Raw genomic sequence first — 18,615 nt, forward strand, 5'->3', positions numbered from 1 at the left:
GCCACATTCTTTACATTGGTAAGGTTTCTCTCCAGTATGAATTCTGTAATGGCGACTAAGATTTGAGTGATGGTTAAAGCACTTGCCACATTCTTTACATTGGTAGATTTTCTCTCCAGTACGAATTCTGTCATGTTGTGTAAAGTGTGAGTGGTGGATAAAAACCTTGCCACATTCCTCATATTTGTAAGGTTTTCCTCCAATATACATTGGCTGATGTTGACACAGTGTTGAGTGCCAGTCAAAGGCTTTGCCACATTCCTTACAAATGTAACTTTTTTGTTCAGTACCGATTGTGTTATGTATATTTAGTCTTGATGACTGACTGAACATATTCCCAGGTTTATAACATCTGTATGAGTCTTTTCCCACATGAATACTCTGATAATCACCAACACTGGGAGACTGGTTAAGAGCTTTCTCACATTCATTATATTCATAATGATTCTCTTCCATAGGGATACTATTATGTATAATAAGGTTGGAGCTTTGATAAAAGACTTCCACACATTTATCATATTCATAATGGTTCTCTGGAAAATGAGTCCTCAGACATGTATTAACATTTGAACCTGGGTTAAATTTTTCCTCAGATTCACTGCATTGAACAATTCTGTTTTCATTGAAAATGCCCTGGTAATTTTGTAGGGTTAACTCCTCGGTGAAGGACCTCTCAAATGAATCCCACTCAGCACTTTGTTCTTCATTTTTAAATCTTTGATTTTCAGAAATATTTGACTCAAAGGTCAATCCAATCCTACTTTCAAAATGGTTGAAATAATTATTTTCAGCATGAACTAGGCAACTTTCCAGATTTTCCAACTTTTCGTTCTGCAGATATGTATGTTTAATCATTTGATTTGAGCCCTTGTAAATAGAAACACACTGCTTTGCAGAAGTAGCAGACTTAAGAAGGGATGTTTTCCAAAATGTTTTATATCCTTCACCATTTTGGGCAGTGAGATTCATATTATGCGCAGTTGTCTCAGTTTGGATATGTCCTTCATGATATATTTGATGCTCTTCACTCTCCCCATCATTGTTACAGTCTACCAGGAAGTGTAAATTCTCAAGGGCAGTATGTTTATATCTACGTACTGCCACGTTTTGGAAAGAAGCTTCTATGCACAATGTTGGCAGGAAACTCTGGGTGCCATTTGAAGATACAGCTGAAAGATATTGAATAAGAGAAAAGTAAGATCATTCCACTTACTACTCTCAGATGAATATAATGAAAACTTCTAATATGGAAAAATAAAATCAATCAGAGAACTTCAGCAAGACGGCTGATGGAATCATTGGGACTTTATTCCTCCAGGGAGACATAAACTTGCAGACAACATACTGACTACATAGTTCTGAAGTCTTGTCATGCTGGAGCACACATCACTTTCCTTACCTCAAAAAATCAGGAAAAGTACTATCTGAGCTCAAAACTAGAAGAAAGGAAGGAAACTTAAAATAGAAATCAACAAAATACGATATAGCAAAAACAGAAAAATATCTACAATAGGAAGAGGTGATTTTTAGAAGAGATCCACAAAATTGACATACTTTTAAGTAAATCGAATGACAGAGAGAAGACCAGTAAAATCAAAAGTGAAGAAGTGAAAGCAGAGTAACTGATAGCATGGAAATAAAGCCAATTAAAAGAAGCAGTGATGGATAATTATACGCCCACAAAGAGATATATATATAAAAAAAAAGTCTGTAAATTTCCAAAAAGGTATAACCTACTTGACTCAATCATGGGGGAGGGGGGAAATCTCTACTGATCTACCACTACTAAGTAGATTGAAAGAGTAATAAAAAAAAAGCTCCTAACAAAGGTAAGTCCTATGCGAGATGAATATCCTCAATTATTCAAACAAACATTAATGAGAAAGTACTTTAAATCTCCTATAACATTTCCAAGAAGTGAAGAGAAAGGAAATTGTAAAACACTCTCTATGACACATTAACAAAGCCAAGAAAGACACTATAAGCAAAGAAGACTAAAAATTACTACTGAGACGAATAGTCATGTAAACTCCCCAGTAAAAGGAAACAACCTGAAACAAGAGCAAATTTTACAACATAATCAAGTGGGAATTCTTCCTGGAATTCAGGGTGTTTCAACAAAAAGAAATCTATAAATTTAGGACAGCACATGAAAAGAATGAAGATCAAACATGACATGATCACATTTATTCGTGCAGAAGAAGAAAGTGAGCATACTGGACACTGTTTCATGATTTAAAACACTCAGTAGTAGGAATAAAAGGAAATCAACTCAGCCTAATAAAGGCCATGTATGTACTAAAAGCTGAAATCTAACATATCCAATAGTAAAAGAATGAAGCCTTCTGTATGATCAGAAACAAGGTACTGAAGTGACTTCACCACTTCGATTCAACATAGTTGTGGATTTTATAGTCAGAACAATTAGGCAAGAAAAAAATATATAAAAGTAATCCAGCTGAAAAAGGAAAAGAGAAACTACTTCTGTTCACAGACGACATGATGTATAGAAAACACTAAGAATCCGTATTTTAATTTTTTAGCTATTTTATTTATTGGACATCACTTTTATTGTTTATTTCTGTGAATTTTCCTTCCTAGACTTTCATTTTTCCATTTTCTTATGACATAATGCTTGAGTTAAGAAAAAATTCAGGGGCGCCTGGGTGGCTCAGTCGGTCAGGCCCCTGCCTTTGGCTCAGGTCATGATCCCACCGTCCTGGGTGGAGCCCTACATCAGGCTCCCTGCTCAGTGGGGAGTCTGCTTCTTCCTTTCCCTCTGCCCCTCTCCCTGCTCATTCTCTCTCTCAAATAAATAAATAAATAAAATCTTTAAAAAAAAAGAAAAATTTGCAATAAAGTAAAATTAACATTACACTACAAGGAACTAGAAAAAGAAGAAACATAGCTGAAATTTAGTAAAGGAAGGAATTAAAAAAGAAAAAATAGAAATGAATAAAATGGAGATCAGAATAAGCGATAACATAACCTTTAAAATAATCTTATCAAAATCCCAATGCCAATTTTGGCAGAAAGATCAAAACCATCCTAACATTCATATGGATGTCACAGGATAACACATACCCAGAACAATCTTGAAACTGAATAGTATGTTGGTGGTACCACACTTACTGATGAAAAGAATACTATAAAGCTATTGTTACCAAAATAATGTACTACAAACATAAAGACAGGGATAGAATAATGGAAAAGTAAAGGTGAGCTAGAGGTCTACTTCTCCAGTGTTAATGTGTATGACAATGAAGTGAACATCTTATTAAAATTCATATTTGTATTGGAATTTCTTTTTTCTTTTTAAGATTTTATTTATTTATTTGAGAGAGAGAGAATGAGAGAGAGCACATGAGAGGGGGGAGGGTCAGAGGGAGAAGCAGACTCCCTGCTCAGCAGGGAGCCCGATGCGGGACTCGATCCAGGGACTCCAGGATCATGACCTGAGCCGAAGGCAGTCGCTTAACCAACTGAGCCACCCAGGCGCCCTGTATTGGAATTTCTATGTGAGGTCTGAGTTTCTACATTTCTCATGAGCTTGCAAGTGATGCCAACATCTCAGTTCAAGAGCCACACTATTAAATTCCAAAAATTAAAAAACATAGAGGAAATCATGGATGACTTTGAAATTAAAGAATATTGTAGAAATTACAACTTCTAACACCATGAGCAGAAACAACGATTCTTCTTGAACATTTACTACCCACTACATGCCATTCTAACTCTTTTTCATAAATTCATCCAGGAATCCACAGTAACCTATGAAAACAGTATTGTTCTTCATCTTTCAATAAATATCTTGCCAAAACTTCAGTGATAGTGGAGCCTGAGTTTTACCCCAGATTGTGTGACATTGAATAGGTCTAAGAGGAACACACAGACCAGTAAACAGAGGCAACTATAAAAGAAGATTCACAGCAGGTTTCAAAGTGACAATGGGAATGCAAACGTGATTAAATCATAGAATATATCAACTAAAAGAGGTAAGTGAGGATAAAATACAGAAAAAAATTACAAATTAAATTAAAAAGAATAAAAATGATAGACCAAAAATTCCTTACTGTCCTTGAGTCTAAGATATGTCTTCAGGGGCATAAAACATAAATCTATTTGTGAATGAAGGGTTTTGTGTCTTGCAAACAAACCACAGAGACAAACACAAAATGATAGAAATGAAATACGTATTGTTTAAATTTTTGCTCATTTACCTTTGTGATGAGTTATATTTTACAATTTTAGGGCAGTGGAACATATATGATGCATGCTTTCCTTCCACAGAGCAACAGAGAAATGCTAAGGAAGAGTTGGTCTGTGACATGAGTGTGTAATAGAATGGAAACTTGGAGGACCTATGCTGACTGACTTACAATCTCCATTATCTCCAGTAAACACAGGAGAGAGCCTTCATTTTCAAAGCTGACTACAAAGTGAAACAGAGACGGGAGTTTCCAGATTAAATGAGATGATTAATGCACATCTTTCAGTAAATCCTCCCAAGGTACGTGGTGATAAATGAGAAAAATTATAAATTTTTTAAAAAAGATTTTATTTATTTATTTGACAGAGAGAGACAAAGCAAGAGAAGGAACACAAGCAGGGGGAGTGGGAGAGGGAGAAGCAGGCTTCCCATGGAGCAGGGAGCCCAATGCGGGGCTCGATCCCAGGATCCTGGGATCATGACTCCAGCTGAAGGCTGTTCTTGGGCGCCTGGGTGGCTCAGTCGTCAGGCGTCTACCTTCAGCTCAGCTCGGGTCATGATCCCAGGGTCCTAGGATCGAGCCCCAGGTCGGGCTCCCTGATCGGCGGGAAGCCTGCTTCTCCCTCTCCCACTACCCCTGCTTGTGTTCCCTCTCTTGCTGTTTCTCTCTCTGTCAAATAAATATATAAAATCTTTAAAAAAAAAAAAAGAGAGAGAGAAATTACTGTTCTTCCTTGTATCTCCTGGGCTGCTTAGCCTTTGAGGACTCCAGGCTCTTCTATGTCCTATTCACTTCTGCACCCTGCTGGCCACATTCTCTTCTCTCCTATATACTCCCGTTTCTCCATAATTTACATTTTCTCCATTGTGTTACATAGAAATTTGCTATCCTAACTCTATATCCTACTATGAATACCTAGGATTAGCTGCATTTGGAGAGTAGGTTAGCTTTCTTTACATGCACCTTTTTTTTTTTTAAGATTTTATTTATTTATTTGACAGAGAGAGAGAGAGCACAAGCAGGGGGAGTGGCAGGCAGAGGCAGAGGGAGAAGCAGGCTCCCCGCAGAGTAGGGGGAGCCTGATGTGGAACTTGATCCCAGGACCCTGGGATCATGACCTGAGACGAAGGCAGTCACTTAACCAACTGAGCCACCCAGGAGCCCTACATGCAACTTCTTAACAAAGTAGTTCAACCTATCTGTGTCTATTTTCTTTTCTTTTTTTATTTATTTGTCAGAGAGATAGAGCAAGTGAGCGCACAAGCAGGGGGCAGCGGCAGTCAGAGGGAGAAGCAGCCTCCCCGTGGAGCAAGGAGCCGGTGTGCAACCCAATCCCAGGACCCTGGGATCATGACCTGAGCCAAAGGCAGATGCTCAACGACTGAGTCACCCAGGCATCCCCCTATTTTGTTTTCTATTAAGGTATAACTGACAAAAAAAATTGTAACTGACATACAATATCACATCAGTTGAGGTGTACAACAGTGATTTCACAACTCTATAGGTTCTATGATGCTCCCCACAAGTGAGCTACTGTCTGTCACTATACAATGTTATTATAATAGCATTGAATGTATTCCCTATGCTATATCTTTTATCCCCATGACTCATTAATTCCATAACTAAAACTCTGTACTTCCCATTACCCTTTACCTATTTTGCCCATCCTACCATTGGGGTCACTCTGGTAACCAGCAGGTTGTTCAATGTATTTATGGGTCTGTTTCTGCATTTTTTGTTGTTTCTAGCTATTTGTTACAACGTGGACAGACCTAGAAGGTATTATGCTATGTGAAATACATCAGAGACAAATACCATATGATTTCACTAATATGTACAACGAAAAACAAAACAAATGAACAAACAAAAGCAACAACACACCCATGAATGTCTATTTTGTTTTGAATAAAGTCCATGGATAATCTTTTTTTTTTTTTTTTAAAGATTTGTTTATTTGAGAGAGCGAGAATAAGAGAGAGAGAGTACATGAGAGGGGGGAAGGTTAGAGGGAGAAGCAGGCTCCTCGCTGAGCAGGGAGCCCGATGCGGGACTCGATCCTGGGACTCCGGGATCATGACCTGAGCCGAAGGCAGTCGCTTAACCAACTGAGCCACCCAGGCGCCCCAGTCCATGGATAATCTTAACTATAAAAATTCCAAGATTACACACATTCTATAAATGTAACAAGTTGGCCTCTAACAATTTTCCACTGCTGGCAGAAGACAGAAGACTCCTAGATTGAAGACCAAAGGCCATTGCTCATGACACAGCAAACATCACCAACAACTTGATCACACTAATTTCACTTCCCAGCCTCCCACCCACACTTCCTACAGGTAGATGCTGCACGTGCAGTGGGTTTGTGCCACATCTGTGAGACTGTGAGCATAGGAAACCACAATATCTTAACGGAACATCTAGCATATCTGCCCAGACTTTTGCCATGGAAGGAGACATACATTTTCCTGTACAATAAACAAATCTGTCTTCTACCCAAGGGCAAGATACTATCACTATATTCCCAAGATTTTTAATACACAAACATCAATGGAAAGACAATTAGAATAAAAACGTTCAAAGCATCTACCCATAACACATGGAGAAAATGTAACTCATAGAGATTCATCTCCCAACAATATCCACCACTCAGTATGATACCAGCTGGGCTCCAGTCTAATTTTTCCATATGCACACTACCTCATTAAACATTCATAACCTGACACAGGATTTGGGATAAAATCTATTCAATTTACATCAGGAAACATTTTGCAAGGCTATGAAAGGCAGGATACAATACAGAAGAATTGAGTGAGCTGTAACTTCCACTTCTGTAATGTCTCCATGGGTCTTGCATTCAACTAGGTAAAGAAATCCCAATACCCATGAGGGTCTACTTTAAATTTCTATAGTGAGCTTTCTAAAGGACATGGTAAAAAACAAACAAACAAACAAAGAAAAAACTAAACTAAACTGTGCAAAAGCATAGAATTTACATGTTATCTGAAAAGATGAGAGGATTTTTTACTCCTTATCCAGGCAAAGCACATCCTGGATATAGTGGAATCATGGCTCATGAAAAAAAAAAAGGGCAGAGAATTGGGAAACACATAGGAATTAGGGCAGAGGTATTCACCAACCATCAATGGGAATATCAAAAAGAGCAACATAGACTTAAAAGCTGGACAAGACTGTGTAAAATGAAACAGTGTTGGTCACAAGGATAAAAATACTTTGGATTGAGCTGAAGTTAGGTGAAGATCTGGAGGAAATGTTGAGCCTATGAATGCACACGACCTACTCTGTTTGCCTGTACCTGAGGAAAATCAAGGAAACTCTGCTCCAGGTCATGAGTTCACAGCATGATTTCAAGGAATAATAACAATGCGGTACACAGCAAATGTATGATTTTCTTCTGATATTCATGACAGTATCCAAAATTCATTTTCCTTTTTGCTGCTCTGTTGCTCATTTGGCAGTGACATACAGAGGAAAATTAAAAACTCAATGTACCTGGAAGCTTTGACTTTAAGCTCCTTCCAACCAGTGTCCATACAGCTAATCTGAATAGCCTGGAAGACACCAAAGACCCACATTGTACCACAATGGACACACCTCTGGCCACTCTGTAAACATGTGAAAGAGGTGTGCATCCAGAATCATGGCAGAAATCTTTTCACCCAAAAGCTGTCACTATGGGTGGGACTTATTTAGAGACAATGACCAATGAGTTGACTATACTCATATTTGGTGATAAAATTGATAGAACTTATCTCCAGTGACCTAAAGAGAGAGATAATGATAAAACAGCTATCAGATTGCCACGATTCCAGTTACAGTGTATAACAAGAAGAAGACTTCTATTGCCAAGCCCCTGAAAGTCATTCTGCTATGGGAATATTGAAATAATCATTCATCAGAGCAAAGATGCCCATGGAAGGTCTTTGACATCAAAACTGACATTGAGTGTGTGGTCCTGTGAGATTGCTAAACATCACTAGAGGCAGGAAAAGATGGAGAAAATCACAGGAGAAGTCTGATCCAAGATTATGATGGTGTTAATGCATATGAAGACTTGTACAAACAAATGAAAAGAGCACAATACAATATTTTCAGAATACATTTCAATTTGTTAGCTAACCTGATGGGAAAAAAAGAAAAACAGAAAACCTCCATCACTACACAAAACACGCAGCACACTGATTTTTTTTTTTTTAAGATTTTATTTATTTATTTATTTATTTGAGACAGAATGAGAGAGAGAGAGAGAGAGCACATGAGAGGGGGGAGGGTCAGAGGGAGAAGCAGACTCCCCGCCGAGCAGGGAGCCCGATGCGGGACTCGATCCCGGGACTCCAGGATCATGACCTGAGCCGAAGGCAGTCGCTCAACCAACTGAGCCACCCAGGCGCCCAGCACACTGATTTCTAATAGGTTTCAGAACAAAATTGTAAATGTAATGATGTCTTTAGAAAAATACAAAGGATTCTGTCTCTGAGGTCTTGGTATAGGGAAGATTTCTAAAAATGATAAAAACACAACCATAAAGGGTGAACTGACAAATTGGATTACATTACAATTAAGAACTACTCTGCATCACAAGTTCAAGAGATAGGAATAGGGGCGCCTGGGTGGCTCAGTCATTGGGCGTCTGACTTCGGCTCGGGTCGTGATCCCAGGGTCCTGGGATCGAGCCCCACATCGGGCTCTCTGCTCAGCAGGAAGCCTGCTCCTCCCTCTCCCACTCCCCCTGCTTGTGTTCCCTCTCTCGCTGTGTCTCTCTCTGTCAAATAAATAAATAAAATCTTAAAAAAAAAAAAAGAGGAGATAGAAATAGAGGTAGAGTGAGAGAGGAGACAAAGGACTCATTCTCAGGATATATACAAAACCACAAAGCCAGAAGAGAAAGATATCACAACAGAAAAAAAATGGGCAAAATAACCCACTAGACACTTTGAAAAAAGAGATTATCGAAAGGTTAACCAAACTCCATACTAACAGGAAGTAACAAACAACAAAAAAGCAAATAAAACCACGACTTGGTAACATCACACACCAACCAGACAACTACTGTGAAAAAACTACATTAAAAAAACCAAGTTTTGTAAAGTATGTGGATAAGTCAGAAATCCAGTACACTGCTGGTGGTGGGAAAACTGGTATAAAGATTTTGGCAAAGTGTTTGCTAGTATCTATTAAAGCTGAACATATCTAAACGTATTTACCAACAATTCAGTCCCACATAAATAGCCGGCACACATTTGTGCATATCACTAAAAGACAAATTATACATTTTACATGCCAGTACTATTCTTGACAGTCCTATACTGAGAACCATCCACCTACTCAATAACAGTAGAATGATGCAGTCAGGTGATATTCACAATGGAATTGGATCCATCCATTCTAATGAATGAGGCATAATAACCTGTGGTAAATACAGATAAATTCACAAATGATGGAAAGAAAAGAAGCCAAATACAAAAGAGCTCCCATTGCCTGATTACTTTTACATAAAGTTCAAAAGTGAGGACAGCAATCTCTTGCCGTATATATTAAAGGACTGCAGAGCTTCGGGGAAAGTTACTGAGGAGCTCAACACAACAAACAATATCCTGTTTCATGATCTCTGTAGCTTAGAGATGGGATCAGTTGTGAAATTCTCTTGAGCTCCTTACTTATGATTTCAACATGTTACATTATTTTTAAAAAATCCTTATCATTGGGGTGCCTGGGTGGCTCAGTCAGTTAAGCGACTGCTTTCAGCTCAGGTCATGATCCCGGGGTCCTGGGATCCAGCCCCACATTGGGCTCTCTGCTCAGTGGGGAGTCTGCTTCTCTCTCTCCCACTCCCCCTGCTTGTGTTCCCTCTTTCGCTGTGTCTCTCTCTGTCAAATAAATAAATACAATCTTAAAAAAAAAAAAAATCTTTATCATTAAAAATAGATGTAAGTAAATAAATATCATAATGTACATATATTGACAACTTGAAATTAAGGCAGGATATAATTTCACAGTTACTAGATTTAAAAAGCATGTTTCTTTTTAAAAAAATAATTTTTCGCTAAAGCAATATGATACTGAGTATACAAAATTTACAGTAAAAGAATGAAATGTAAAGGTAAACAAGAAGACATAAGAAACAAGTAATAAAAAATGATTGGGTGTAAGGAAAAGCATAAAAGTTGGTAAATTCAAACACCAATATCACCATTAGAATATTAAATATAAATAAACCAAATATTCCTAGTAACACTAACTGTTGCTTGAATATATTGCACTGGAATTTTCATAGAGCTATAACTAAAACAGAAGGAAATAACTGGAAGAAAAAAAAGAAAACATCCCATGTAGTGATGATCAATCAAACAACCAGCATGGTAATATAAACATTATATAGAAAAATCTTTAACACTAAAGGAGTTTGGGGGACTGAGTCCAAGACGGTAGAAGAGTAAGAGACCATAGTTTTGTCTGGTCCCGGGAATTCAGCTAGAAAACTATCAAATAAATCTGAACACCTGAAAACTCAACCAGAGATCTAAGAAAATAACTGCCGCTATACAAATAGAAAAGCGACCACTTTCTGCAAGAATGACAAGACAGAAAAACTCACTGCAAAAAAGAATAAAAGGCAGTACTGACTGCCAGGGACCTAATCAGTATGGACATAAGTAAGATGCCTGAACTAGAGTTCAGAATAACATTATAATGATACTAGCTGGGCTTGAAAAGAGCATAGAAAACACTAGAGAGTTCCTTTCTGGAGAAATAAAAGAATTAAAATATAACCAAGTAGAAATTAAAAAGACTATTCATGAGATGCAATAAAAAATGGAGACTCTGTTATGATAAATGAGGCAGAAGATAGAATTAGTGACATAGAAGACAAAACGATGGAGAATAAAGAAGCTGAGGAAAGGAGAGATAAACAAGGGGAGGGGAGAATCTGAGAGATCAGTGATAGCATAAAGCGAAACAGTATTAGAATAATTGGGATCCTAGAAGAGGAAAGAGCAAGAGGGACAGAAGGTATATTGGAGCAAATTATAGCAGAGAACTTCCCTAATCTGGGGAAGGAAACACGCATCAAAGTCCAGGAGGCACAGAGAAACCCCACAAAATCAATAAAAATAGGTCAACACCTCAACATATAATAGTGAAACTGGCAATTCTCAGAGACAAAGAAAATATTGAGAAAAGCTCAGGACAAGAGGTCTATACCTTACAAGGGTAGAAACATTAGATTGGTAGCAGACCTATGCACAAGACCTGGGAGGCCAGAAAGGATGGGCATGATATATTCAGGATGCTAAATAAGAAAAATATGCAGCCAGGGGCGCCTGGGTGGCTCAGTCGTTAAGCGTCTGCCTTTGGCTCAGGTCATGATCCCAGGGTCCTGGGATCAAGCCCTGCATCGGGCTCCCTGCTCCACAGGAAGCCTGCTTCTCCCTCTCCCACTCCCCCTGCTTGTGTTCACTCTCTCGCTGTGTCTCTCTCTGTCAAATAAATAAATAAATAAAATCTTTAAAGAAAAAAGAAAAATATGCAGCCAAGAATACTTTATCAGCTAGGATGTCATTCAAAATAGGAGTGATAAAAAGCTTCCAGGACAAATAGTAACTAAAAGAATTTGTGAACATCAAACAGTCCTATAAGAAATATTGAAAAGGGGTGCCTGGGTGGCTCAGTTGGTTGAGCGACTGCCTTCAGCTCAGGTCATGATCCCAGGGTCCTGGGATCGAGTCCCGCTTCGGGCTCCCTGCTCTGCGGGGAGCCTACTTCTCCCTCTCCCACTCCCCCTGCTTGTGTTCCCTCTCTCGCTGTGTCTCTCTCTGTCAAATAAATAAATAAAATCTTAAAAAAAAAAAAAAGAAAAAGAAAAAAAAAGAAATATTGAAAGGGATCCTCTAAGCAAAGAGAGAGCCGAAAAGTAACATAGACTAGAAAGAAACAGAGATAATCTACAGAAAAATTCACATTACAGGTAATACAATAGCAATAAGTTCATATCTTTCATTAGTTACTCTGAATGTAAATAGGCTAAATGCCTCAATCAAAAGACATAGGGTATCAGATTGGATAAAAAAAGCAAGACCCATCAATAGGTTGTCATTTTAGACCCAAAGACACCTCCAGATTTAAAGTGAAGGGTTAGGAAACCATTTATCATGATAATAGACATCAAAAGAAAGCTGGGGTGGCTATCCTTATATCAGATAAATTAGATATTAAACCCAAGATTGTAATAAGAGATGGGGAAGGACACTATATCAGAATTAAACAGGAAGATCAATCCAACAAGATCTAACAATTATAAATATTTATGTCCCTAACACAGGAGCAGTCAATTATACAAGCCAGTTAATAACAAAATTAAAGAAACACATTGATAATAATACAATAATAGTAGGGGACTTTAACACTCCCCTCACTGAAATGGACAGATCATCTAAGTAGAAGATCAACTAGGAAATAAGGGCTTTGAATGACACACTGGACCAGATGGACTTCACAGATATATTCAGAACATTTCACCCTAAAACAACAGAATACACATTCTTGTCAAGTGCACCTGGAACATTCTCCAGAATAGATCACATACTGGGTCACAAGTCAGGTCTCAACCAGTACCAAAAGACTGGGATCATTTCCTGCATATATTCAGACCACAATGCTTTGATACTGTAACTCAATCACAAGAGGAAATTTGGAGGGGCGCCTGGGTGGCTCAGTCGTTAGGCATCTGACTTTGGCTCAGGTCATGACCCTAGGGTCCTGGGATCAAGTCTCACATCAGGCTCCCTGCTCTGTCGGGAGCCTGCTTCTCCCTCTCCCTCTGCCTGCACCCTCTCTCTCTGTCAAATAAATAAACAAATCTTAAAAAAAAAAAAAGAATGAATGGGTCAACTAGGAAATTAAAGAATTTTAAAAATTCATGGAAACAAATGAAAATGAAAACAGAACTGTCCAAAATCTTTGGGATGCAGCAAAGGAGGTCCTAAAAGGGAAGTATAGAGCAATATAAGCCTTTCTCAAAAAACAAGAAAAGTTTCAAATACACCACCTAACCTCACACATAAAGGAGCTGGAGAAAGAAGAGCAAATAAAGCCTAAGCCCAGAAGGAGAAGAGAATAAAGACTAGAGCAGAAATCAATGAAATAGAAACCAAATGAACAGTAGAACACATCAACGAAACTAGGAGCTTGTTTGTTGAAAGAATTAGTAAGATGGATAAACCTCTGGCTAGACTTATCAAAAAGAAAATAGAAAGGACCCAAATAAATAAAACCATGAATGAAAGAGAAGAGATCACAACCAACACGGAAGAAATACAATTATAAGAACATATTATGAGCAACTATATGCCAACCAATCCGGAAGAAATGGATGCATTCCTGAGACCTATAAACTACCAAAACTGAACCAGGAAGAAATAGAAAACCTGAACAGACCCATCACCAGCAAGGAAATTGAAGCAGTAATCAAGTCTTCCAACAAACAAGAGTCCAGGGCCGGATGGCTTCCCAGCGGAATTCTACCAAACATTTAAAGAAGAACAAATACCTATTCTTCTGAAGCTGTTTCAAAAAATGGAAATGGGAGGAAAACTTCCAAACTCATTCTATGAGACCAGAATTACCTTGATCCCAAACGAGACAAAGACTCCCCAAAAAGGAGAATTACAGACCAATATCCTTGATGAACATGGATGCTAAAATTCTCACGAAGATACTAGCTAATAGGATCCAACAGTACATTAAAAGGATTATTCACCATTACTAAGTGGGATTTATTTCTGGGCTGCAAGCGTGGTTCAACATTCACAAATCAATTAATGTGATATATCACAATAACAGAAAGGACAAGAACCATATAATCTTCTCAGTAGATGCAGGAAAAGCATTTGACAAAGTACAGCATCCTTTCTTCATTAAAACTCTTCATAGTGTAGGGACAGAGGGTACATACTTCAATATCATGAAAGCCATCTATGAAACACCCACGCCAATATCATTCTCAATGCGGAAAAACAGAGCTTTCCTCTAAGATCAGGAACATGGCAGGGATGTCCACTCTCACCACTGATGTTCAACATATTACTGAAAGTCTTAGCCTCAGCAACCAGACAATAAATAGAAATAAAAGGCATCAGAATTGGCAAAAAAGAATTCTAACTCTCACTCTTTGCAGGTGACATGATACTCTATGAGGAAAACCCAAAAGACACCACGGCAAAATTGCTGGAACTCATACAGGAATTCACCAAAGTGGCAGGATATATAATCAATGTATAGAAATCAGTTGCATTTCTATACACTAACAATGGGACCGAAGAAAGACAAATTAAGGAGTTGATCCCATTTACAATTGCACCCAAAACTGTTAAGATACTGAGGAATAAACCCAACCCAAGAGGCAAAGGATCTGTACTCAGAGAACTATAGAACACTCATGAAAGAAATTGAGGAAGACACAAAGAAATGGAAAAATGTTCCATGCTCATGTTTTGGAAGAACAAATTTTGTTAAAATATCTATGCTTCCTACAGCAATCTACATATTCAATGCAATCCCTATCAAAATACCATCAACTTTTTTCACAGAGTTGGAGCAAATAATCCTAAAAAGACCCTGAATAGCCAAAGGAATGTTGAAAAAGAAAACCAAAGCGGTAACATCATAATTCCAGATTTCAAGCTTTATTACAAAGCTTTAATCATCAAGACAGTATGGTACTGGCACAAAAACAGACACATAGATCAATGGAACAGAATAGAGAACTCAGAAATGGACTCTCAACTCTATGGTCAACTAATCTTCGACAAAGCAGGAAAGAATATCTGATGGAAAAAAAGACAGTCTCGTCAACAAATGGTGTTGGGAAAATTAGACAGCCACATGCAGAAGAATGAAACTGGACCATTTCCTTACACTGTACAGAAAAGTAGACTCAAAAAGGATGAAAGACCTAAATATAAGTCATGAATCCATCAAAATCATAGAACACAGGCAGCAACCTTTATGTCCTCGGCCACAGCAACTTCTTGCTAGACACATCTCCAAAGGCAAGGGAAACAAAGTAAAAAATGAACTATTGGGTTTTCATCAAGATAAAAAGCTTTTGCACAGCAGAGGAAACAGTCGACAAAACCAAGACAACCAACATAATATTAGAAGATATTTGCAAATGATATATCAGATAAACGGTTAGTATCCAAAATCTATAAAGAACTTATAAAACTCAACACGCAAAGAACAAAGAATCCAATCAAGAAATGGGTAGAAGACATGAACAGACATTTCTCCAAAGAAGACATACAAATGGCCAACACAGACATGAAAAAATACTCAACATCACTCAGCATCAGGGAAATGCAGATCAAAACCCCAAGGAGATACCACCTCACACCAGTCAGAATTCCTAAAATTAACAAGTCAGGAAACAACAGATGTCGGCTAGGATGCAGAGAAAGGGGAACCCTCCTACACTGTTGGTGAGAATGCAAGGTGATGTAGCCACTTAGAAAATAGTATGGAATTTCCTCAAAAAGTTGAAAGTAGAGCTACCCTACAATCCAACAGTTGCACTATTGGGTATTTACTCCAAAGGTACAAATGTAGTGATCCAAAGGGGCACGTGCACCTCATTGTTTATAGCAGCACTGTCCACAATAGCCGAACTATGGAAAGAGCCCAGACGTCCATTCACAGATGAATGGATAAAGAAGATGTTGTATATATATATATATATATATATACACCTACACACACACACACACATACACAATGGAATATTACTCAGCCATAAAAAAAAAAATGAAATCTTGCTATTTGCATTGATGTGGATGGAACTAGAAGGTATTATTCTAAGAGAAATAAATCAATCAGAGAAAGACAATTATCATAGGATCCCACTGATGTGTGGAATTTAAGAAACAAAACAGAGGATCGGGAAGAGAGGAAAAAACAAGTCAAGACAAAACCAGAGAGGGAGACAAACCATAAGAGACCCTTAATCAAACGAAACAAACTGAGGGTTGCTGGAGAGGAGCGGGGTGGAGGAATGGGGTAACTGGGTGATGGACATAAAGGAGGCCATGTGATGTAACATGCACTGGGTATTATATAAGACCCATGAATCACTGACCTCTACCTCTGAAACCAATATTACATTTTATGTTAATTAATTGAATTTAAATTTAAAAAATTAAAAAATTAAATTATCTCTGGAAGAATAAAAACCAAAACAAAAAACACTAAAGGAGTTTGTTAAACTCCTCAATATCATAAAAACATAAAGTTGTTGTTACTCATAGTGTTATATTTCAATAGCTTAAATGTACACCATTTCAATATTCTAATTGGAGGATAGCAAGCATAATCTACGTATATGTGTGTGCATATTTATACACACACATATAAATATACACATAGAAATACATGTATATAGGGAAACATTTATTTTTTGCTCATGAGTCATTAAAATCATCATAGAGTGTTGACATCATTAAGACGGTAAAAGGGGGGTATTGGGTGACTTAGTTAAGTGTCCCACTCTAGATTTAGGCTCAGGTCATAATCTCTGGATTGTGGGATCAATCCCCACATCAGGCTCACATGTCCTCCTCCATGCTGGGCATCTAACCTGCCCCATCTTTCTCTCCCTCCCTCTAAAAAAAATAAAAGATGGTGAAATACATAGTTCACACTTTAGTAATCTCATAATAAGCTCAATTAGCAACTTTCATATAAGACATCAGTGGGCAAATTGCAGTACTCAAGGGTGAGGCTGAAACACCCCTTGGACCACAGAGATCAAGAAGGACAACATTAAAAGGGTAAGAAGAACAATTTCTTTTTTTTTTTTTTTAAAGATTTTATTTATTTATTTGACAGAGAGAATGAGAGAGAGAGCACATGAGAGGGGGAAGGGTCAGAGGGAGAAGCAGACTCCCTGCCGAGCAGGGAGCCCGATGCGGGACTCGATCCCGGGACTCCAGGATCATGACCTGAGCCGAAGGCAGTCGCTTAACCAACTGAGCCACCCAGGCGCCCCAAGAAGAACAATTTCATGTTGACCATAATGCACCTCCCCCGGGCAGGAACTAGAGCAGATGTTTTTCTTAGGGTCCATGGCTGGTGTGCTTTGTAGTTCCTGGGCCAAGTCTAGAATGCACAATTCAAACCAAAATGAGTGGAGTATGGTAAACTGTGTGGGGTCTTCTTTAAGGGATGCGCATGGTAAATATACTGGGAGTGGACACTTTTTCACAAAGACTACTGGGGAAGTCATACAGGAACTTACTTTTGCCTGTGACTGTGGGGGCTTTTATCTAATGTATTTGCTGTTGGGTGGATCTACATTCAGTTCAAATCCCCTGCAGGCAGTCTGGTTACACGAACTGGAATCCAAATCAGCAGCATCAAGAAATTGTTTAGCTACACTCTCAATAATGCTTCCATGTCATCCTTATTAAAAACAACATAATGCCACAGCAGTTCAAAAAGAAAGAAAAGATATAATCCATAAACCATGGAGAAAATTAATCTCAAATAATTTGAGATTCAGGGTCACTGGGAAAAAACATTATTAATGATACCATCCCACGGCTTTAACAAGTGCCCCTTGAATAATGCAGAGGTACAGGGTATCCATCCCCATGCAGTTGAAAATGTTTGTAACTTTGACTCCCCAACACGATAGCTTACTGTTCAAAAGAAACCTTAGCAAAAACAGTCAATTAATATATACTTATATGGGGGCGCCTGGGTGGCTCAGTCGTTAAGCGTCTGCCTTCGGCTTGGGTCATGATCCCAGGGTCCTGGGATCGAGCCCCGCCGCAGGCTCCCTGCTCCGCGGAAAGCCTGCTTCTCCCTCTCCCACTCCCCCTGCTTGTGTTCCCTCTCTCGCTGTGTCTGTCAAATAAATAAATAAAATCTTTAAAAAACATATATATGTATATATGTACTTATATAAGTGTTATATTTGGTATTCCTACAAAAAAGGAAGATCAATTAAAGACAATGTTAAGAAAATAAGGAGATAATATATACATAGTACTGTACTATAAGTAAATCTGACTATAAGTGGACCTATATAGTTCAAACCCATGCTGTTCAAGAATCAAGTGTACTTTGTCTGTTTACCTGCAACCTTGATGATGTTGGGGTAGGATAAGGTGGTGCAGGATAACACTTCATGTAATATACATCAGTGTTAACACATTAATCTATTTTGTGTTTTTAGTGAAAATATATTGAGTTCAAACACATTGTAAACAAACTATTGCAAAATCATTGTATGATCATTGGTCAAAATACCTATCACACGCATTCAAGAACCATTCTTGTTCCTCTAATATGATCATCTCTGAGTTGTGCTTTCGATGCTTTTCAAACTGAG

At 38.2% G+C, this 18,615-nt stretch overlaps 2 protein-coding genes across 2 annotated transcripts in view; both read right to left on the bottom strand.

The window, feature by feature from the left end:
* Positions 1 to 969, bottom strand: part of LOC117997987 (zinc finger protein 239-like) — a 2,838-nt gene extending 1,869 nt beyond the window's left edge. Inside the window, exon 1 of the mRNA XM_034986511.1 lies at positions 15 to 969. Coding sequence (XP_034842402.1) covers positions 15 to 969 — 955 coding nt within the window. The remainder of the gene's footprint in view (positions 1 to 14) is intronic.
* The window catches only part of LOC117997798 (putative protein ZNF720), a 166,431-nt gene continuing 148,686 nt past the window's right edge, over positions 871 to 18,615 (bottom strand). Inside the window, exon 8 of the mRNA XM_034986200.1 lies at positions 871 to 1,169. Coding sequence (XP_034842091.1) covers positions 1,091 to 1,169 — 79 coding nt within the window. The 3' untranslated portion in view covers positions 871 to 1,090. The remainder of the gene's footprint in view (positions 1,170 to 18,615) is intronic.

Source organism: Mirounga leonina, unplaced genomic scaffold, assembly GCF_011800145.1.
Source record: "Mirounga leonina isolate KUSES-001 unplaced genomic scaffold, KU_Mleo_1.0 Mir_376, whole genome shotgun sequence".
Classification (NCBI taxonomy): Eukaryota; Metazoa; Chordata; class Mammalia; order Carnivora; family Phocidae; genus Mirounga; species Mirounga leonina.